Source organism: Helicoverpa zea, chromosome 31 (assembly GCF_022581195.2).
Source record: "Helicoverpa zea isolate HzStark_Cry1AcR chromosome 31, ilHelZeax1.1, whole genome shotgun sequence".
NCBI lineage: Eukaryota > Metazoa > Arthropoda > Insecta > Lepidoptera > Noctuidae > Helicoverpa > Helicoverpa zea.
The window spans coordinates 8,136,423-8,157,324 of NC_061482.1; the positions used below are offsets into that span (position 1 = coordinate 8,136,423).

At 37.8% G+C, this 20,902-nt stretch overlaps 1 protein-coding gene across 2 annotated transcripts; it reads left to right on the forward strand.

Moving 5' to 3' along the window:
* Positions 1-589: 589 nt before the first annotated feature.
* Positions 590-20,015, forward strand: LOC124644916 (multidrug resistance protein homolog 49-like). 2 transcript variants are annotated; one of them, XM_047184591.1, is made up of 26 exons: positions 590-786; positions 3,949-3,988; positions 5,232-5,428; positions 5,827-5,971; positions 11,515-11,615; positions 12,175-12,346; positions 12,517-12,641; positions 13,067-13,262; positions 13,441-13,665; positions 13,984-14,170; positions 14,471-14,613; positions 14,755-14,963; positions 15,110-15,204; positions 15,326-15,499; positions 15,668-15,783; positions 15,908-16,048; positions 16,137-16,319; positions 16,400-16,603; positions 16,770-16,899; positions 17,042-17,237; positions 17,316-17,478; positions 17,573-17,767; positions 18,385-18,594; positions 18,730-18,876; positions 18,957-19,065; positions 19,146-20,015. In XM_047184591.1, the coding sequence occupies exons 3-26, from the start codon at positions 5,379-5,381 to the stop codon at positions 19,232-19,234; spliced, it is 3,705 nt and encodes a 1,234-aa protein (XP_047040547.1). In that variant the 5' UTR covers positions 590-786; positions 3,949-3,988; positions 5,232-5,378; the 3' UTR covers positions 19,235-20,015. The 2 variants fall into 2 exon arrangements, with proteins under 2 accessions (XP_047040547.1, XP_047040546.1); XM_047184590.1 differs by having other exon boundaries at positions 590-782.
* Positions 20,016-20,902: the final 887 nt, after the last annotated feature.

A 20,902-nucleotide genomic window follows, 5' to 3' on the forward strand; every position in this document is an offset into this window, starting at 1 on the left:
TATATTTTTACATACATCCTACAAATAATTTGACTGTCTGCAATAAAACAAAAATAACTAAAAGCAATTTAGGGGCATGCCAGAACAGGACTAGAAAGATAAAAGGCTATTAATATTGTAGAAACTAAGCCATTGAATACATCTACATAAGTTGGGAGTTCGTAAGATAAGCGTCATTTAAATTATATAAAACTTTAAATTGAGTTTCAAGGTGACAGAATACAATAAAACGGGTACACATGTGTAACTACGCTATTCTATATTATATCTGAAAACCCCCATATTTTCTCAAAAAAGTAGTTTTAGATCTCAGAAGCGTAATAAAATCCGGAAAAATAAATAGCCATTAAAAGTGGCCAAGTCATCATTTAATGTCCATCTCTTTGTATAGTCTTGTATATCTTTCTGTTTGATGAAGATATCAAAGATACGTATGTATTACGTATATATTCAGTATTTACACTTGTTGTACCCAGTTTAATTTGTAGCTAAAGATGAAGTTTAAATCCTTTTACTAGCAGTGTAAATACTATCTCATTAAGGTATTAAACTGACACCATACATTGCAATACATACTCGTATTGGCGCGGAGTCATGATCATATTCGCCTAATAGACGTAAATAAGATGATTCCCGAGACAACGTAAGTACTGAAAGATTCAGGAGCACGCTTCATTCTATGCGGGCTTTCGTGCAAAGCGGACGCATCCCGGCTTATTCACGCTCGCAACCCTGTGTTAAAGAAACTTAAACAAAATGGGAACCAAGAAGAAAAAGGAACAGTAAGTCTTTTAAAAGTATTTTATATGGATACCCAGCTAACGCGACTATATTTTCCGTTATTTTTTATGTTTATAAATAGGCATTTCATATGTAATAAGCCTAGCGAATGTTAATTAGCAATTACTCTGAATTTGATAAAAATCGGTTGCGGTTTAAGAATTAGTTCCAATTCTATACTACAGTCTAATAAAAAGTGTTTGAAGTTTACTCGACTGTACTAACAATTAAACCTTTGCCCAAGTAGGTATAACTTACCTTTTATTGCTCAAGAAATATTATGAAGGTTCCGATTATTAAAATTAATATGTATGTATTACATAAAAATATAACGGACTTTAAAATACATATAAGTCATTCATTTTTTTCATGACAACGTTATTTCATTTGAAATTACAGTGTAATTGCATCCTTAGCCTAAAGTTTCTTATCAATGTTTCAGTCAAATAGGTAATGTATAATTTTAATCCTTGATCCTTAACGTACTTCCGTAGTTAAGTTTGGTGGAGCAACAACGTGTAACATTCGGTAGTAATCTATAACAATTGTGGCAGCATATTACTTATCAACATGTTTGAAAAAAGATTTTTACTGCTTTCGGAAGAGGCTTAGTAACTTAACGTTGATCTACGAAACTGCGAGTGTCTGCATCGTTATAATTAATATTAAAAAATCGGAGACATATGTACGTAACAGAAACTGATCATCATCCTCCGAGCCTTTTCCCCAACTATGTTGGGGTCGGGTTCCTGTCGGCTTCCATGTACGTAACAGAAACTACGTTATAAAAAAACGAATCCTCTAAATTCCTCCTTGGTCAAAGTAAATTCTATTTTCGCAAGGGCTGGTAGTAGGCTGGGTAACTTTCAGCCGTCACAAAAATAATTTAGTGAAAACGAGATAATTAAAATATAATCAGCGGTGTCGAGTAGGTCCAGGCCACTTCTCATACAGAGAAGGAGTTATTCCCAATTTGTCATTAGTACCGATTGGTCACCAACTATTTTTTCCATACACCAAATCCCGATTGGTCATTCGAGCAAAATAAATAATATAATATTTAAATTTTGAGTTCCGATTCGTCCCCCGCATAAAATTTCACGTATCAGAGTACCGTCAAAAATAAAAGTGTTAGAAGAAATTTTAAATGATAAACTTCAATGTAGGTAAAGGTTTTAATAGTTCTCATATACAACATATAATAAAGTTTACATTAAAACACAGGTGAAGACAACATGGGCATTTTATAAACCCGAAAATGTGACTCGATACTTTTTGTACCGGTAACAAAAGTACCAGGGGCCCATAACTAGCAAAGAGATTGTATACATAAAAATATTCATAAATATAAAATTTAATTAACAAAAATAATTTGAATGTAGTCAGCAGTTGTGTTGTACATACTGCAGTTTTTCTTTTAAATTGGTCCTTGTTCGGTTAAACAGAACGTTTCAGTTCAATTATCTTCTTAAACATCTTGCTCTTACTATCCATACACTTCTTCCTCCGAGCCTTTTTCCCAAAATGTGTTGGGGTCGGCTTCCAGTCTAACCGGATGTAGCTGAGTACCAGTGCTTTACTATCCATACACAATTGAGAAAATATGTTTATTTTATTTATGTATACCTATGTGCTTAAGTTTTGGTCACAAGTCACATACACTTCCAGGGCACTCAATAACCAACTAATAATGCATTTACACCACATGTTTTTTTGCTAATACCGATAATAGTAAATAGTTACTTACACAAAACAATAGAAACCGGACCATACTTTGCCCCTTCTATATATTGTCTCTTTCTAGAAAATAAAAGGCTTCTGTTTTATTACCTGATTTTATATATAAATAAGTTATACCGGGATTTTCAAAAAATTGGTTCACATACATAAAATACAATTCATCGACATGGTGTAAATTGGTATGTTTATCTACAATTAGGAAAAAAACGTAAAATCCTGACACTCTTGACTGCTATACTCCTGTAAGTTATGCGGTCCTAGTACATGGTGGGCAGTTCCATGGACACTCGTTGATTGGTATATTACTCATCTGATTTATGCGATCCTGGTATTTTGGTTTTGGCCGTGCGTTGTGTGACGCCGTTGAAATCGCGATTTTATTAATAGCGTCTTGCCATAATCGGAAAAAACATAACCAACATAAATAAAAAAAAAACGTAATACAATATTGTACAGCTTATCTTGTTGACAGTACTTTTTACAAAATAAAGTACGGATGACCAATTGGGACTAAGCAAAATAAAATATTTTATTGAATGACAAACTGGGACACGTTTTTTATGGATGCCAAATCACTAAAATGACGAATCGGGCATAACTCCAGAGAAGTATAGTGAACGTGAATCACAATCACAGTCACACAATGTAACAACTTCAGAATTTTAAGTCCTTGTTTTTTCACGAAGTTTAAGTTCTAAGAGTCACCCGAAAGCGCTTGACTTTAATCACTTCGACTTATTTTCTGTTTGAATTTGGCCACTAAATTCTGACCTCAAAAACAAAATTCATGTTCAGTATAAAATACAATCTCTAACAGTTTAATAGTAGTTTCAGTTCAATTACCGTTTGCTTTATAATGATCATAATAATAATAAATAACAATCTCAATGTTTGTCCTCTCAGTTGTAAATTTCACCCATCCATTAACAATCCTATCTGCTGCACACTAATAAACGACAGACACGATTAATATAATGCAAATGTTTAAACTTAACATTTACTTTCTGTTTTAATGTTGAGTCAAACTAACAAAGCATTAAAATTTATCGTGGAAAACATTAATGAAACGTACAAAACAAAGGATTGAGTCGATTTTTGGTACAACCTACAACATATTTTTATCATAAACCTTAGTAGAATAACTTTTGAACCAGACCGATATAAGCAATGTATTTTTTTTCATGTAGGTGACACCTACTACGAAGCCAATTAGAAAATTTTAAATCAAATGTTTAATTCGCTTTTTGATGTTTATATTTGGCTACCTGATATAAAAAATGTGAAAGCAAATGTAAATTTATGCGTCTGATAGTATTATGCTATAGATAGCAATGTAGGCGTAGCGAATTTTTATCCGGTGATTTGTGCAAGTTTAAATTTTTTTAACTGATTGAAGGCTATTTTACTAACTGATTTTGTAATTTTCAGAAAAAAGGAGCCGGAGAAGACTCTATCGTATTACCAAATAGTAAGTACTGTGTTATAGAATTACAAGTATATGTTGACTTTAATGAATTGACTCTAGTTTATGAGGCAAACGCGACATGATAAATCAATGAAAATATTGAAACTGCCTTTTTCAATGTGTAAAAAAAATGTATTTACGTGTTTACTTGACAGCAATTACCTATATAACTTATTTCACCGTGAATTTATGAATTCCTATCGTATTGTAAATATAAAAGTTCTTTATGTGTTTAAAAATAATAAGCACATCAAATTTTATTGTTGGGTTCAGTTTATGTACATATTTACATGACGTAAAAAAAAGCCTTATTTATACATATATACAACTAAAAAATGGCATCAAAAACCACCGGGAGTGTACCCAAGAGGCTGGCAGCATTGCCACGTTGGATGGCAATGCTTAATTTTTGACCAAAATAAAAACCAGCCTTTGGGTCACTTGAAGTGTCAGCAAGTCGCTTTGCCAGATCTTTAAAAAGCAGATGAGCACTTGGACCCCACGGCCCGAGGGTTTCAACCCCAAACGGCTCAAAGGTATAGTTACCAACCAGGGTGCTATATTTGCGCCGTTTGAGGTTCTCTGCAGCCGCAGCAGCGGAACCAGCACATCGCGCCGAGCTAGGAAGGTGAGATGGTGCAAGAGTATCGACACAAGTCGCGTCCCATACTAAAGACCTACCCATCTTCCACGGGAACAACGACATACCGTCTGGTCTCTTGCCATCGTCGCGTGCCAGTTCTGTTCCAGTAATTAATTAATAAGCACATCTCACAAAATCTTGTCATAACCATCCCAATAGTTTTTACCAGTGACTGAATGTTCTCAAAAGTACTTAATATCTACCAAGTATACTTTTATGACATTTGTATAAAATAATATTGGTTACCACACATCAATCAACGTATCAACCGGTATTACAAGTAAAATAATTATTATACTTAGTGTTTATCTGAAAAACTAGAGCCAATTTGACAAATCTGTCATTCTTGTAGTATTCAACACTCTAGACCAGTATATTATTAACTCTAATCTTCCCGGCCACAATTAATTACTGTTCCAGTGTTATTAATGATTAAAGTTTCATCATCATTTGCTGTGAATTGAGACTATGTGCCATGTGAACACTCAAAATTCTTTGATTTAGTAAAGTAATAAATAATATCTAGACGTTCCTCCTACGAGCTATGTAAAGAACACCCAAAATTATTTGGTTTATTAAGTTAATATCTTCATTGTTCCTCAGTTTCGGTACGCAACATGTACGGAGTTATGCGCAACTATCTTGGGCATCATCTTCGGGCTAGCCAGCGGCGGAGGCGTCTGCTACAACCTGGTGCAGATTGGGGAGCTCAGCACAGCCTTTGTGGAAAGGACCACTTATAGAGAGCGCATGACCAGCTACCTGCCGCTTACCGTCGCCTTTGGAGGAGGAAAGAGGCTGTGAGTATGAGTATTTAAATATGTTTTTTTAAGCGTAGATAGTGCCTTGATAACTTAGTCGCAACGCCACTTTAGACTTATCAAGTGTCCGCCAACTACCGTCTGGCCTTATGGATACTTAAATCATCAAATAACTCCCACTGTGGGTTAGCGGCGGGGAGGGAGTGTCAGCCTTTTATGTAAAAGGGGCGTGGTAACTCTTTCGAACAGTCTCGCATCCCTGGCAGGCCTTGGCCCTGCTGAGCCCCGCTGAGTGTGCTGACTCTTAAAGATAGTTATATTTTCACATGACGAAGCATACCTATATATATTATAAATACATAGGTACTAGATATTCCAATTACATCATGTTAATGTTTACTTCTAATGTGTATTTAAACGAGCCATTTTTTGTACAGAGCGAACGCGTCGTACGAAGAGAACATGTTAGCTCTGATAGATGACGCCAAAGCGATGGCGATCGGTCTGTTCCTGAGTATCGGCGTGTCACTCATTTTCTGCATGCTCTCCGTCGGCCTGATCGGGTGGAGCGCGTTACGCCAGGTATCTATTTTAGTTTCGTTGAAAAGAAACAGTACGATAGGTATGCGCGTTCCGTGTTGTTGTATGTTATTCATGGCGGATATTTGTTGCACTTTAGAAGAATCTTAAATGATTATATATTTTTTCTATCATATCAATATACTCACAAATGTAATATAATACGATGGTTTAAGGTGACGTGAGTTGGGTGAGGTCCTGTACTACCGAGCCCGAGTATCAATGGTTATGTCATATATTTCCGAGCTATTAAGTCATTTTGATTACGATACAAAGTGTTACGTAGATTCCTACTATCCGACCGTCGCGTCTTACTTAAGTAATTGTCAATCAATACTATTTATTTGAATTCAATACCTATGAATAAAACAAAACATTTTGTAACCGAAAGAAATAAAACGTGCAGGTGTTCTAGTTATTTGTTGTCTCGATTCGTTCAGTTGAGTTTTTATTCTGTTTATTAGACATCAGACAATTTGCTGCGTCATAATGTAGACTTCATTGCGAAACGTCAATAACATTGACCCATTTATGGGACATATTTATTTTATTAATTTATAATCACAGATTTTATTGCAAGTCAAGTACGTTTCAACTACAGTCAAAACAAATTAATACTGTGATTTGTATGAAGTATAAACAAGCAATGTTCGCGCCAACTAACTTTGCATTTCTTAAGTTAGCAGTTAGCTATTTGACTCCCTACGTACTTGCTCGTACAGACATTGTCGAGATTTGCTAATGCAAAGCGTGCTACCATTGACTTTACAACAGTCAAAAACTTCAGAAAAGACAACACTACGAGGAACTTATAACTGTTCATATTGCAAAGATTTAGCGAACATATCAGTAACGTCTGCTTACCGATGATGAACACGATTTATTCGACTGAGGAGCGTTAACTCAATCAGCAGTAATCAAGAGTTGGACTCCGAGCAATACGCTGTTCGCTTTAGTGCTGTTTACATTCCTACTTAAAGTGCCGTCATCTGCATCAAGTCCTGCTCAATCAAAATTATCTATTACAATGTGCTGTTACAAAGCTTTAATAATGTATGTCCTTCAATTTTTAAGCACCATATATTCTTGAGTAATACTTGCCAAAATTAATGTCATTTAAAATATAACAATTTATTTAATTGATTGTTTCCTCATTTAAATCATAAGCTAATTTATTTATATGGAACTAGCCGTTCTCCACCGTTCCACCGCGTCCTAAGGAACTCTTTCTAGCACCATAAAAAGTAGACTTTGTCCGTTTTCAGGGTCTAGACTTTCAAGACTGGCGTGAAAGCCTGATAAACAGGATTTACCTTCGCACTTATAGTATTTGCAAGGATTAAGAGACAGCTTTAAGCCACAGCTAGTCTCTGTATTTATTTATGAATATAAGCTATATTGCTGTCCCGTGTTCCCGAATGAAACACTACGAGATTGAAATTAAGTAGGTGCCTTATTCTTCTCACTCACCTTGAACTTGTTTATATTTTGTGTTCAAGTTGAGTCGTGTCACATGTGTTATCTTGTTTAACTGTAGAGGTAATCGCAATATTATAAACTTCCTCTAAAGTAGGTACCTACTTAGATAAAGTATTAATAAAGATTATACGAATATTTCAGTAAGTAAGTCAGTCTCGTACTAGCTGTGAATCGATGCAGTCGTGCTGCTGACGCGTATATTTGTTTATTACAAATTAGAATTTAGCGCGGCGCAAGCCGTTGCTAGTTGTTTTTTAATCGCTATGAGTGAACAACTCGTGGCGAATGAGCTGCTGGCGTTCCTGCAGCAGAAGCTGGACGTGATGGACGAGGTGTCCGCTGTCCAGATCTGCGCGACGAACTTCAGCGAGGATGACGTCGCTGCTGCAAAGCAGCTGCTGTACCGGTTGCTCAACAAGAGCGACCAGATGGTGTCCCGACGGCGTGACGGGACAAAGAAGAGCATTCAAGATGTCATCACGCTGCTAAAGGAGACCGATCCAGACGACGTGCCGACGTTTGTGGCCAAGGATCTGAATAAGCTTCCGCCCGTCACCTTCGACCACGTCGACGTTACGAGCCTGCTGAAAGACATCGTCTTTCTAAAGGCAAGTCTTGCAGATGTACAGAAGAAGTTAGATGCATCCCAAATTACAGTCGCCGATTTGCGCAGCGAACTTAACGAGTTGCGTAAATCGGTGACTGTAACTGGGTCACCTGTGGGTGCATCGAACGTAAACATGCGGCGCGGAGCGTGCCTCGATGTATCGGGTGCAAGTTTCGCGTCAGCAGTTTTGTCACCATCGCCGCTGTCACCGCCGAATGCTGAGTCGGCACAGTGCGCGCCTCGTGCGCCCCGCTACCCCGCTCCCGTCCCTGCGGCTCCTCCGCTCGCCGCCGCGACACCGCTCGATCAGCTGCTCGTTTCTGCAGCGTCGACGAAACATCAAAATGTACGTCGAGACTACGCTAGCGTCACCGGTAGCAAAATTGATGCTACGAAGAAACCCGTGCCCGTAAAGGGACAGAATCGGGCTGACGATGAGGAGTTCGTTACGGTGCAAAGGAGGAAGCGCCGTCAGCGAAACAACAAGAATCGTTGCGGCACGGCTCCTATTGAGCCAAACATCAAAATTCGTGCCGCCAAGCCGAACACCCCGGTGTACATCTCCCGCCTACACTACACCACTAAGGCGGAGGACATCGTGGAGTACGTGCGTCAGAAGCTGAAGTACGCCCCGAGAGTGCAGCTGCTGGAGTCGCGCCATAACGCCAACTTCAAGGCGTTCGTGGTGCGAGTGCCGACGTGTTTCCTGCACCTCGTCTTGGACGAAAACTTCTGGCCACAGGACGTGGTGTTCCGTCGCTTCCGCGGACAAGTGCCACAGGACCGCACAGTGACTTAGTGCATAAGTGAAGTGCTACTAACATAGTTTTAAGTTTTTATTTACTAACAATTTTGTATATCATATTATGTATGCTAGTTTTAAGGTATTTATCTATGGGCCTTTGATGCCTGAGAATAAAGATGATTTGATTTGATTTGATTTGATTTGATTAAATACCTATGTAGCTATGAATGTCTCGGTTCGCGCTTGTGGATTTATTGAAGACTGGATTATCGCTGACTTGACGGATATAAGTTCTGAAAAATCCCTAATTAGTATCTTACAATATTCTTCAAATTGCTCGTAATTATGTCATTAGAGGAAAGGTATACAAGTATTCATATACCTACATCTATGTAGAGTCCTATCCAAACACCGATAGTTTTATTGAAACCAAATCTAAACAATAGTGCTTGGTGCTGGGTACGCCATTTATTTTTCTGCTGATATAACATAGGTACCGAATACGTCTGTTATAGGCTACAGCTACAGCCCATAGCTGCGATTGTAGGTAGGTAGTTAGGTTCCTACTCGACTTTTATCATACTGGGTTTCATATTGCGCGTAAGCAATAATTTGATCCTTGGCTATGAAATAATAACTTCAAAACACGTGCTACAAATTAAAGTTAAGAAGGTTTTCCTGTGATTGAATGTTTATGTATGTTCCTATATTAGGTAACGGATTGCCTACAATGGTAACAGTCCTAAATTGTCCCAACGTGAGTTGCACAGGTGCAGTATTAGTATGAAATCTATAACAAACATGTCCTATATTTTTATGTGATATAACAATTAAATAACTAGAACAAATTTTACACTAGCGCAAACGAAATCAATTGCTTTAAATTGATGACCTTACTGCTGATTGACTCGCTGAGCTTCACATTGTGAATGAAAACGAAATAATGCTGCTTACTGATAAATGTGGTCTTGGCGAATCAATGATGAAGTTCGGAACATTTATAATTTAAAGAACGTCACAGATTTGTGGCTTATCAGCCGCATCTGTAACACATACGCCTCATTTAACATTACGACTGTTAAATTATGAAAATAATAATATGTTTGTGATCTAAACAGGCTTTCCGTATGCTGGCAGTAATTTTTTAATTGAACTTCAGCTGTACACATTCGCTGCCTCAACAAAAATTGATTATTTCTTCTCACAAAAGATACATATAACTTAGAAGCTATTAACATATAGTAACTTTGTAAGTATCCATTTACTTCATGATTTCACGACAAAATGGAATGGTCACTTATATATAGATATACATACGAGTATATCATGCTGTAATCTAATGTTCAAAATAGCGAGATAATTAGTAGACAGAATAACGTACTAAACACAGGCGTGTTTGGAATTCCTAGAAAACATCCCGTAGACCAGTTAAGGTTTGTCCTTGTTCATAAATGAAGCAAGGTTGTTATACGTGTGAAGGTCTTTGTAAGGCTTACAGGGAAATAGGGAAGCGCCTTGATACGTCAGCAAGCATAATATACCTACTTAGTTCTAAGAACCACGTTTTCATACGTAAGTGTGACAATTGGCATTTACCCAGATGTGGTTGCAGTCTGAAGATCCCGCGTAATCCATAGGAAATGGATTTTCCTTTCTGAGCCTAACTGAATCATTTCATTTTAATTTCGTTATTGTAAAGAAAGCGGCGAAAGCGCTAGGATTCATAATTAGAAACACAGCAGACTTCCGTACTCTTAAACCTGTTAAAATCTTATACTGTTCCTTTGTACGCAGCCACCTGGAGTATGCCTCACAGGTTTGGAACCCTCAATACGGGATCTACACGTCTCGTATTGAGGGTATCCAAAAGAAATTCTTACGATATCTGGACTTCAAGGCAAAACAATGGTCTGAAAATTACACACATCGCTGTAAAAGGTATCATTTTCTTCCGCTGGAAACTAGACGTTATATTAATGACATATGTATGTTATTGAATATCGCTAATAGTACAGTTGATTGTCCTGAACTTTTAGCGAACTTATCGTTAAAAACAAACATGGGTGGACTCCGTCAGCGGCCACTGTTACAGGCACCTTTTGCAACGACAAACTACAGACGTAATAATTTTCTACTAAGGGCAGCTCGGAGCTTTAACGCAATACCACTAGATTTGAATATAGATCTGTTTTGCACAAGTGCAGGCACAGCAAGGCGTTTGCTAGCCAAATCTTTTTTCGATGCGTAAAATATTATGTTATTATCTATTGTATGCGATTGTATGCCATTGAGTCTTCAGTGTACTTATTGTATGTTAGCTTACCTATATGTGGGGGCTTGTTATTAGCAATGTGTTAAACTATTGTTACCATCTTGTCGTGTTATTAGCCTGTAAGCCTTCCTAGAATAAATAAATAAATAAATAAATAAATAAATAAATAATAAGGACATTGTATTGTCACTAAAAGTTATGCAGATTTGGAGGATTAGATAGTTTATATTTTTAATCATGCGCAGCTACTGTATTTTTCACCAGTTAATTATGTTTTAATTCTTTAAATTCCTTCTCTGACCATTTGTCTTACGTAAGTTAAGGTATACCTTGTGCAAGTAAATGTTTCCTGACTCAGCGTCGATTGATCAATGCGTCAGTTCTTAGTGTTTTTGTAGATGGATAAATTATTAATAAGTATCTTATAAATCCCCATTTCACAGATAACGCGGATACGAATGAAATTCTTGAGGGCGGTGCTGCGACAGGACATGTCGTGGTTCGATACAGATTCCGAATTCAACTTAGCTTCAAAAATGTCTGAGTAAGTAACACTGTAACATCAACTTCATTAACTTTCATACAACAGCTGAAGTTTGTAGGCACTTGAATTACATTAGTCAACGATTACCTAGGTAATATTGCTAGGCCAAATGAGAATTTCGATTTCCAAAATACAATAAAAGAGTGAATACGTTTTTGTAAAACCCATCACGAATATTTTTTTATTATTGCATTCATATTTGAATTTCCGTTCAAAATCACATAGCCTTGTTGCCGTCTTGGACTTGACAGGTGATTAAACTTCCAACCCGTAAGATAAGAAAGAGCACACCATTGCACATTGATGTAATACTCAAAGGAACATTGTTCGATAAGGAATATTAACAATCGCGGCCAATGCACGCGTTGTATCAGTTTATAGGCTCATGTCTGCTAAGTCATCAATTACTCAAAGTACTTAAATTTAATCATTATCTCCTCAATTCGCAGTAGATATCTTTGCAGTTAGGATGATATAGATATAACATACTTTCGAAAACAGAGGACACTATATAGATGTACAGTTCATATTTTTAATCGATGCGTTTTCTCCTTTTCAGAAATCTGATGGCCTTGAAGGAAGGTATGGGTGACAAGGTGGCCGTGGTGTCCAATTTGGTGGGCACTGCCATCATCTGCCTCTGTACAGCTTTCCCTCTCGGCTGGGAGTTGACCCTGGCTTGTGTCTCCGTCATGCCTTTCTCCATAGCTGTGTCTATTCTTCTAACTAATGTAAGTATTTATAAAAAAAAACCTTGTTTACGCAAGATATTAGATATTTATCGTGCTAATAAATAATATTCACAGATAAAACTGCAACAATTAATTTGCTCTTACCTTCTATCTGTTCTTTCGTAAATGCTCGAAGTTATATTGACATACTTCAACTTTTTTATTTCAAGTATCAAACAAAATCGTCTATATTAGAAATGGAATCGTACAGTCAAGCTGGCAAACAAGCAGAAGAAGTACTGAAATCAGTTCGAACTATAGTAGCCTTCAACGGAGAGAGTAAGGAAGTTGACAGGTGAGGGAAATCTTACTTATTTTCATGATACACGGTACCAATGAAACCCAAATTTTTAGTATCTATACTTGATGGAATAAATATTTATATAATAAAATGTAACAACTAGGTAAAAACTTCACATTTTATAAGAAAGTCTTGTTATGTATTAATAGTAGTTGATCCGAAGATAATTGCTCTCGAGAGTTTGTTTATTTGCGGAGGCATTAGTCATAATCGTAAGGTATTGCACAATATTGTGCTGTTTCGGTGCAGAAAATCGGCGTGCTGTTTACTAAGTTCGTAGCTTCAATACTGCTATCTCGAATTCAATCTTATGATTATCAACAAATTTTAAACATTTCACCTGAAACACTTCATCCAATCGTTTATATTTTTCTACCATACCTGTAGTCTTAATTTTAAATGTCTACTCCTACTTTCAGGTACACGAAACTATTACAACCTGCAGAAAAACAAGGTCGAAAACGTGGTCTGTACACCGGCCTTGGTAACGGGTTCAACTGGGTTCTCACGTACTCCCTAAATGCTATCGGTTTCACGTACGGCACCAGACTCGTGTTCTTAGACTGGGACAAGCCCGATGACGACCGCAAATATTTAGTCGGAGTCGTTTATAGTGTGAGTGATAAATATTTACTTATCTACACAGGTAATAGATAAAAAAGTTACGAATGCTTGTGTCCGGAAGAACATTTTAATCTGTTTCAAATTGCTCAACAACACCGAATGTTGTGAAACACATTTGGTGCACACAACAACAGATTGAAAGTTCAAACTGGTATGATGTAATTTGCAGATACTTTTCGGCGTATACATGGCGACTCAGTCGATGACGTTCTGCGTGCCGCATGCGGAGGTGTTCGCGGCGGCGCGCGGGGCTGCCTCCACTATATTCCAGCTGATCGACCGCGAGCCGCTCATCGATAGCTTGCAGCAGGGAGGGCTGTCCCCCAGGAGAGTCATTGGCGATATTTCCCTAGAAGACGTTCACTTTAGCTATCCATCACGACCTGAAGTCAAGGTGATTTTCTCATCACATACCCTCATTAATAAAATCCCTATTTTTGCTCTCCGTCTAGATCATTATTTGAACAAGTGTCATTCACATTAGGCTAAGCCCGCTAGGTATTATTACATTGTCAAATAAAGGTTGATTATGATAATTATTGTCACAACATTTTCATGATAACTGTATATCAAGATCTCTATTTTTAAAGCTAATTTATCATTATTGTCAATGTTTACATAATGAATTACATACTGGAAGACTCGTAGCCGATTCATCACAACACACGCTACTTGGGCTATAGTGCATTTACAGAATCAAAATATTTCACAGGTCCTCAATGGGTTTTCCATTAAAATCAAAGCTGGTGAATGTGTGGCTTTAGTCGGCTCTTCTGGCTGCGGCAAGACAACTATATTACAATTACTTCAACGGCTTTACGATCCTCACTCGGGGTCAGTGAAGTTGGATGGCAAAGATGTCAAAAATCTCAATTTAGGCTGGCTTCGCTCCTGCTTAGGTAAATAATCTTAATCCTAGTTTAAAATATAGTATGACAACAGTTAGCTTTATACTAGAATACCACAAATATCTTAATGTTAGGAAATTTCAGAGGGAATTTGAGAGGCTTGCTGTCCCATTTGATTCGATCCGAACATCATTCGCCTATCAGAATATAGGTAGATTTATGCGACGAGTCTCACATAATCAGAACAATTCCCTACAACGCGACAGGCTGACGCAAACATTTTATATTTTACTTACATTATAGACTAAAAGATGATGTCACCTAATGCAATTTCGAATTTAATGTTTTCAGGAGTGGTCGGTCAAGAACCTGTGCTGTTCCGAGGCACAATTTTCGAGAACATCTCTATTGGTTTTCCTGAAGCCACTAGGGAAGAAGTTCAGACTGTGGCTGAAATGGCATACGCGCATGACTTTATCACCAATTTGCCTAATGTAAGTGTGGAAAACTGATCTGAACTTCTAATTCTTCCTTATATACTCTTCACATACTCAAACTCTTTCTCTCTCTCTCTCTCTCTCGATTATTTGTCTCGTTATGTTATGCTATAATGAAGCTATTGTGTCTGACTTTAGGGCTACGACACAGTGATAGGCGAGCGCGGCGCGTCGCTGTCGGGCGGACAGAAGCAGCGCATCGCGATCGCGCGCTCGCTGCTGCGCGAGCCGGCCGTGCTGCTGCTAGACGAGGCCACCTCCGCGCTCGACCCGCACTCCGAGCGCCAGGTGCAGGCCGCGCTCGACCGCGCCAGCCTCGGCAGGACTACCATCATGGTCTCACACAGGTACAAGCTTACCTATACATACTATACATCGCGATCGCGCGATCGCGCGCTCGCATGGGTACAGACATACCTAAACACATCGCGATTGTAAGCCTGCCTTATACTGTCTACTTATGGCACAAGTAAATATCCTTTGTTTTTGACAGGCTATCCACCATAACAAACGCCAACCGTATTATCTGTATGGACCAAGGAGCTATCGTTGAAGAAGGAACACATGAAGAGTTGATGAAAACGAAAGGTATCTCTTTATTTTTTATATTAATTAACATAAATGTGCTCACAACACTATAGGAAACACGCCAGTGAATAACGTCAAGACTTCTTGGGTCATCTAATAATACTTTATTGCATCATTGTAGGTTTCTACTACAAACTAGTAACCACAGGAAATGAAAATAAGGAGCCTGAAGAAATAGAGACAGTGGCAGAAGAAGGAGATGGTGAAGAAAACGGTGAACCCGTGCTAGCTCCTCGCGCTGATGTCAAGAGGAAATCTAATAGACGCGTGCACAGGCACCATTCAATTAAGAGAGGTTCGAAATATACAAAGAATACAATACTTTTATTCAAACTGTTTGCTTGAAAGAATTATAATTATTGAAAGCTTGAAAGAATTATAATTATTGAAAGCTCTTTTAGTAGATGATTTAATAAGTGGTTGACCTAATGCGTATCCCTACATTATCATTGTATTTTCACAGATTCACATGACTGGATGACTCCTCGTGGATCGATATGTTCAGTGGTCTCAACTGGTTTGCAGAACTTTGTATATAATGCGGACTATGAGTCTGATGAAGAAAAGGATGAGGAGGAGGTAAGTTTTCTTATATTTTCTTATATAATTTAGGAAATCACTGTTTTAAACTTCCTTTGTTGTAAAGGGGCAGAAAACCTCTGCAAAATATTAATTCCAAAACTTTTGGTGTGTATATTTTCAGGAAGTAAAACCAGTTAGCGACTGGCAAATCTTGAAACTAAACGCCCCAGAGTGGCCGCTCATCACAATAGGATCAGTAGCAGCATTTATTCAAGGAGCTTGTTTCCCCGTTTTTGCGTTGCTTTTTGGATTTTCAAGTGGAGTGAGTAATTTTATGAAGACAATAAGTAAGCTACTTCTTAACCAATGAATTTGAAATCAATTTTGCTTAATTTTCCCCCCATTTTCAGATTTTCATTCTAGACGATAGAAACGAGATCCTCTACCTAGCGGATCTGTATTCGGGTATGTTCATTGTGGTGGCTGCCGTGGCTGGCGTGTCCATGTGTCTCCAGAGTACTACCTTCACCACAGCAGGCTTAAAGATGACCACGAGGTTACGCCAACAGTACTTTACTTCTCTACTCAAACAGGTAACTTAACATTCCTTTAATTCTCATCTTTATTTTAAAATCAAGAGAACACAATAATAAAATATCTTGATTTATTTAAGGAAATCGGATACTTTGATAAAGAATGCAACACAGTTGGTGCGATGTGTGCTAGGCTGAGTGGAGACACGGCAGAAGTGCAAGGTGCCACCGGCCTGAGAATAGGCCTCATACTGCAAGGAATAAGCTCAGTGCTCGTTGGCTTCCTCATGGCAATCTGTTATAACTGGAAACTCACTCTAGTCGGAACAGTTTTCTTGCCTTTGGTCAGTATAATAATATTTACTCCCTGATCCTGAGTTTACTATTTGTTCGTTGCACTTGGCATACGAATTCTATGCAATACATATTTTCATACTTCTGGATTTTTCATGAATCTATTGAGTCCATTTTGCACTGTTCTCTTCTGACACTAATCTAATTTATCTGCAGATGGTTGGCAGCATATGGCTAGAAGGAATTGTCTCCCAGCAGTCTCAGGTCGACGAACGTACCGCAATGGAATCCGCCACAGCTATTGCAACCGAAGCAGTTGTCAGTATCAAGACAGTTCAGAGCTTAGGTAAGTAATGTACATATTAATGTATACATACCTTGCTTTTATGAATAAGAAAACTTTTAATTCAGATCTACTTTTATTGACATTCAAACAATAAAACTTCAAAAAGCAACCAAATAATCTTTTGACGACGACTTTTATTCAGGTGTCGAGCCAATTTTCCTGAAGAGGTTCGAAGAAGCCTTAGAAGTGGCTTGTGTAGCTGTTGCCAAGAAAACTCGCTGGAGAGGCCTGGTCCTTGGCTTAGGAGTCTACGTGCCATTCATGGCTTATTGCAGCGCAACCGTCTATGGTGCCGTCTTGGTGGCCTATGGAGAAATAGAATATAAAATTGTTTTGCTGTAAGTGCTATCAAATACTACTTTTTTCAAATAATATTATTTTACAAATAGCATCACCAAACCGATTATTTTCTTTAGGGTGAACGAAGCCATTATGTATGGGGCATACATGTTAGGCCAGTCTTTGGTGTACGTTCCGAGCTTCAACTCAGCCAAGACCTGTGGTGCGAGAATCCTTTCAGTCATCAGAAGAACTCCGAGAGTAAAAACAGAAGATGGAATACGAGACAAAAAAGACTGGGTAAGCATTATAAAAACAAACATTGTTTACCCCATTATGATCAGTACTTCAATGACTTTCCCTTATAATGTATCTTTATGTGTTTCATATGTAGGCAGCGACAGGAAACTTCAGTGTACGAGACGTAGAGTTTAGTTACCCGACTCGCCCGCACCAGAGAATTCTGAAAGGCATTGATCTAAAAGTGGAGGCCGGCAAGACCGTGGCCTTAGTGGGCTCCTCGGGCTGCGGCAAGTCCACCGTACTGCAGCTCATCCAAAGATTCTACGACCCGGATTCCGGTAACATTGTACGTATCATGTGTATTGAAATAAGCGCTTCAAGAACAATGTATTCTATCAAAGTAAAAACCTTCAAACTGATTATCAATGATTACCGTTTAGGGGTTTTGTTATTATTAACATTTTTAGAAATAAATTCAAAACCTCAGCAATATAGCACACACCTTGCTTGCTGCAGCTGTCATGGTATTATTCACTGTTATCTTAACGAGTCTGCGACGATAACTATAGATAACCGCAAGGTCATAATTAAATACTAGGTAATCTAATTAGTTTACAGCCGGATTTCAGAGTCGCATAGTTTTTTTTTGCAAATCATGGATCGAAAAATTTTGGATGTCATCAAGGAAGCTATACCAGTATCTTATCATAAAAACTGCATATTTGCTATGTCACTATATTTTTCAAAATTGACATGTAGAAAAACATTTCATGGTTTTTTCCATTTTCGAAATCGGAATTAGCTTAAATTAAACCAAATAAACAGCGTTAACAAGCTCCCAGTCTGAGCTGTATCTAATAAAATACCACGTCCAACATTTTTCACCACTAAAAGACAAACAGATTTCCTTGATTCTTTTCAACATTTCTATTGAAACAGTTGTAATTTTGTAATGTATTGCAGGAACTCGACAGTCGCGACATCAGGTCGTCGCTGACACTGCCGCGGCTGCGGCGCCAGCTGGGCGTGGTGCAACAGGAGCCCGTGCTGTTCGACCGCACGCTCGCAGAGAACATCGCCTACGGAGACAACCATAGAAAAGTCACCATGCATGAGATTGTGGCTGCCGCTAAGGCTGCCAATATACACAGTTTTATTGTCTCCTTGCCTAAAGTAAGTTGATTCGATTTGCTTGAAGTATCTGATATGCCAACAAGCTGTTATATAAATTTTTGTTACATATTTTGGAATAGATCTTGAAATGGTTGCATCGTCTCTATGGCTAAGCTATTCCATCCTTGAATTTAGGGCTACGAGACGAACCTGGGGTCTGGCGGCGCGCAGCTGTCGGGCGGGCAGAAGCAGCGCGTGTGCATCGCGCGCGCACTCATCAGGTCGCCGCGCCTGCTGCTGCTCGACGAGGCCACCTCCGCGCTCGACGCCAACAGCGAGCGGGTAACACATTGCTACCGACCCTCTACCAAATAACTCTCCTTCCATTCTGACCTCATTCAATCATATTGATTACCTTTCAGGCGGTCTCGGAAGCGCTAGAGAAGGCAGCCAAGGGCCGCACGTGTATCACAATCGCACATCGACTCTCCACCATCAAAGACGCGGACCTCATCTGTGTGCTGGACAAAGGTACAATCAAAGTTCTGATGGCTGTGACATTCGTTATCGTCATCTATGATATGGGGATCTCAAAAACTGTTTGTTTTCAGGTAAAATCGTGGAACGTGGTTCTCACTCGGAACTAATCAGCCAGCGAGGCTATTATTGGAAAATGTGCAAAGGACAAAACATGGTTTAATTATTGTAAGAACTTCAAAAATCTGTCTTCAACTACTCAATTTTTTTGCAACAGAAAATAGTTCTAACCCGATCAGTATTTCTTATAAGTACATCTCAGTGATGAAGATCTCCAATGACAATAAATTATAATATAGCCTTACTTGTACAAATCTACACAGATTATTATAACTTCAGTTGTTCCATGGCGTCAGTATTAAAACCAAGCCATATTGCATTTGTATCATAATTTAATTTAACCATCTCTCGAATATATTCTCATAAATAACTAACATACCTTTTGGGAGTCTAATAAGGTATTTAACTACTACAATAGCATATTAAATCATTTTAGATTGAATGTAATTTTGTTTCACGTGCTTTAGTTATCTTGGTAGCCCAATCGGTATAAATAATTTAGAATATGAATACCTTTACTGTTTACTTCGTTTTTTTTATGTTCTCTCATTTCAAACAAGCGTGTTTCTTGTTAATGAGAAGTAATGAAAATTTTATATTAAGTCAAGTTTATCACTGCGCTATTTTTGTAAGATTTTTAGTATTAGTGGGTAAGATGAGTTGTCAATAACGCTATAAAAGTTAGTCGTATTGTTACGATGTAACGATCTATAAGCATCTTTCTTCATGAATCTTTTCAGTATCTTGAGTCTCGAGTGTCCAGTGTATAAAAATTATCTACACGAGCATAAGGCTCATAAGGAGTGTCTAATTGTATACGGGATGTAACTTCAAATAGAATGTAAGTGTTCTTTTTACGTTAAATATAAAAATCTGTTATGAAATCTTATTTGTTTTTATGAACCGTACTATGTTTGATTTCACCTGATAGACCCGAAGAGTACCTAATAAAGTCTAATATTTTAGAAGAAGCGCAGATCCCAACTATTAACTTTAAAACCTACAGAACGATACGCTTACGTGATATCTAGCACTTTATAGTATTTTGGACTTTTAAAAGTTAGCTTTCCTTTTCTAGTTTTGTAGCGAGGATTTTTTGATCACTACACATCTTTGAACTTAAAAAAAAATACGATTCAGACGATTTAAATATTCCGAGACCGCTTTAAAAAATAAATTGTCTGTGTCAGGGATCAATTTTTTAGTCTTGTAATTTGGTCTACCAATCTAGGTTGGTGAGATTCAATTGAAAGCCATGGCGGTCAATCGTCAGGAAGGACATCTTCTGTTGATAAAGCGCTGTAGGCACCAGTGGGATCTAAGGATATCAAAAACTTTATTATTTATTTATTAAATTACAAGGCACACCAACAACTTATTTACAAATGCTACGCAGATATTAGTATAGAATTGTTAGTTCTGTGTAAATAAATCACTTACAGGCGTGCACAGCGCTCACAGATAATAGCGTGGTCGGCTGTAAATAACTTAAATCAATAAAATTAAATTAAAAGTAACTAAAACATAAACTATACAATTAAGAAATTAAAATAAAATAATACAAAATTTGATAAATTAGACAATTAAATTAAACAAAATTAAATCAAGTAATAAATCAATAAAATTAACGAGATCCAACCGTAAAAAAACTTAATTAAAAATATTCATTGATGGGAGATCAGTGAGAACTACGAATCAATCCTTCTTTTATAATTTTAGAGCGAAATTGAGAGAGAGCATCCGAAAAGATATCAATGTCAGCATCTTGATT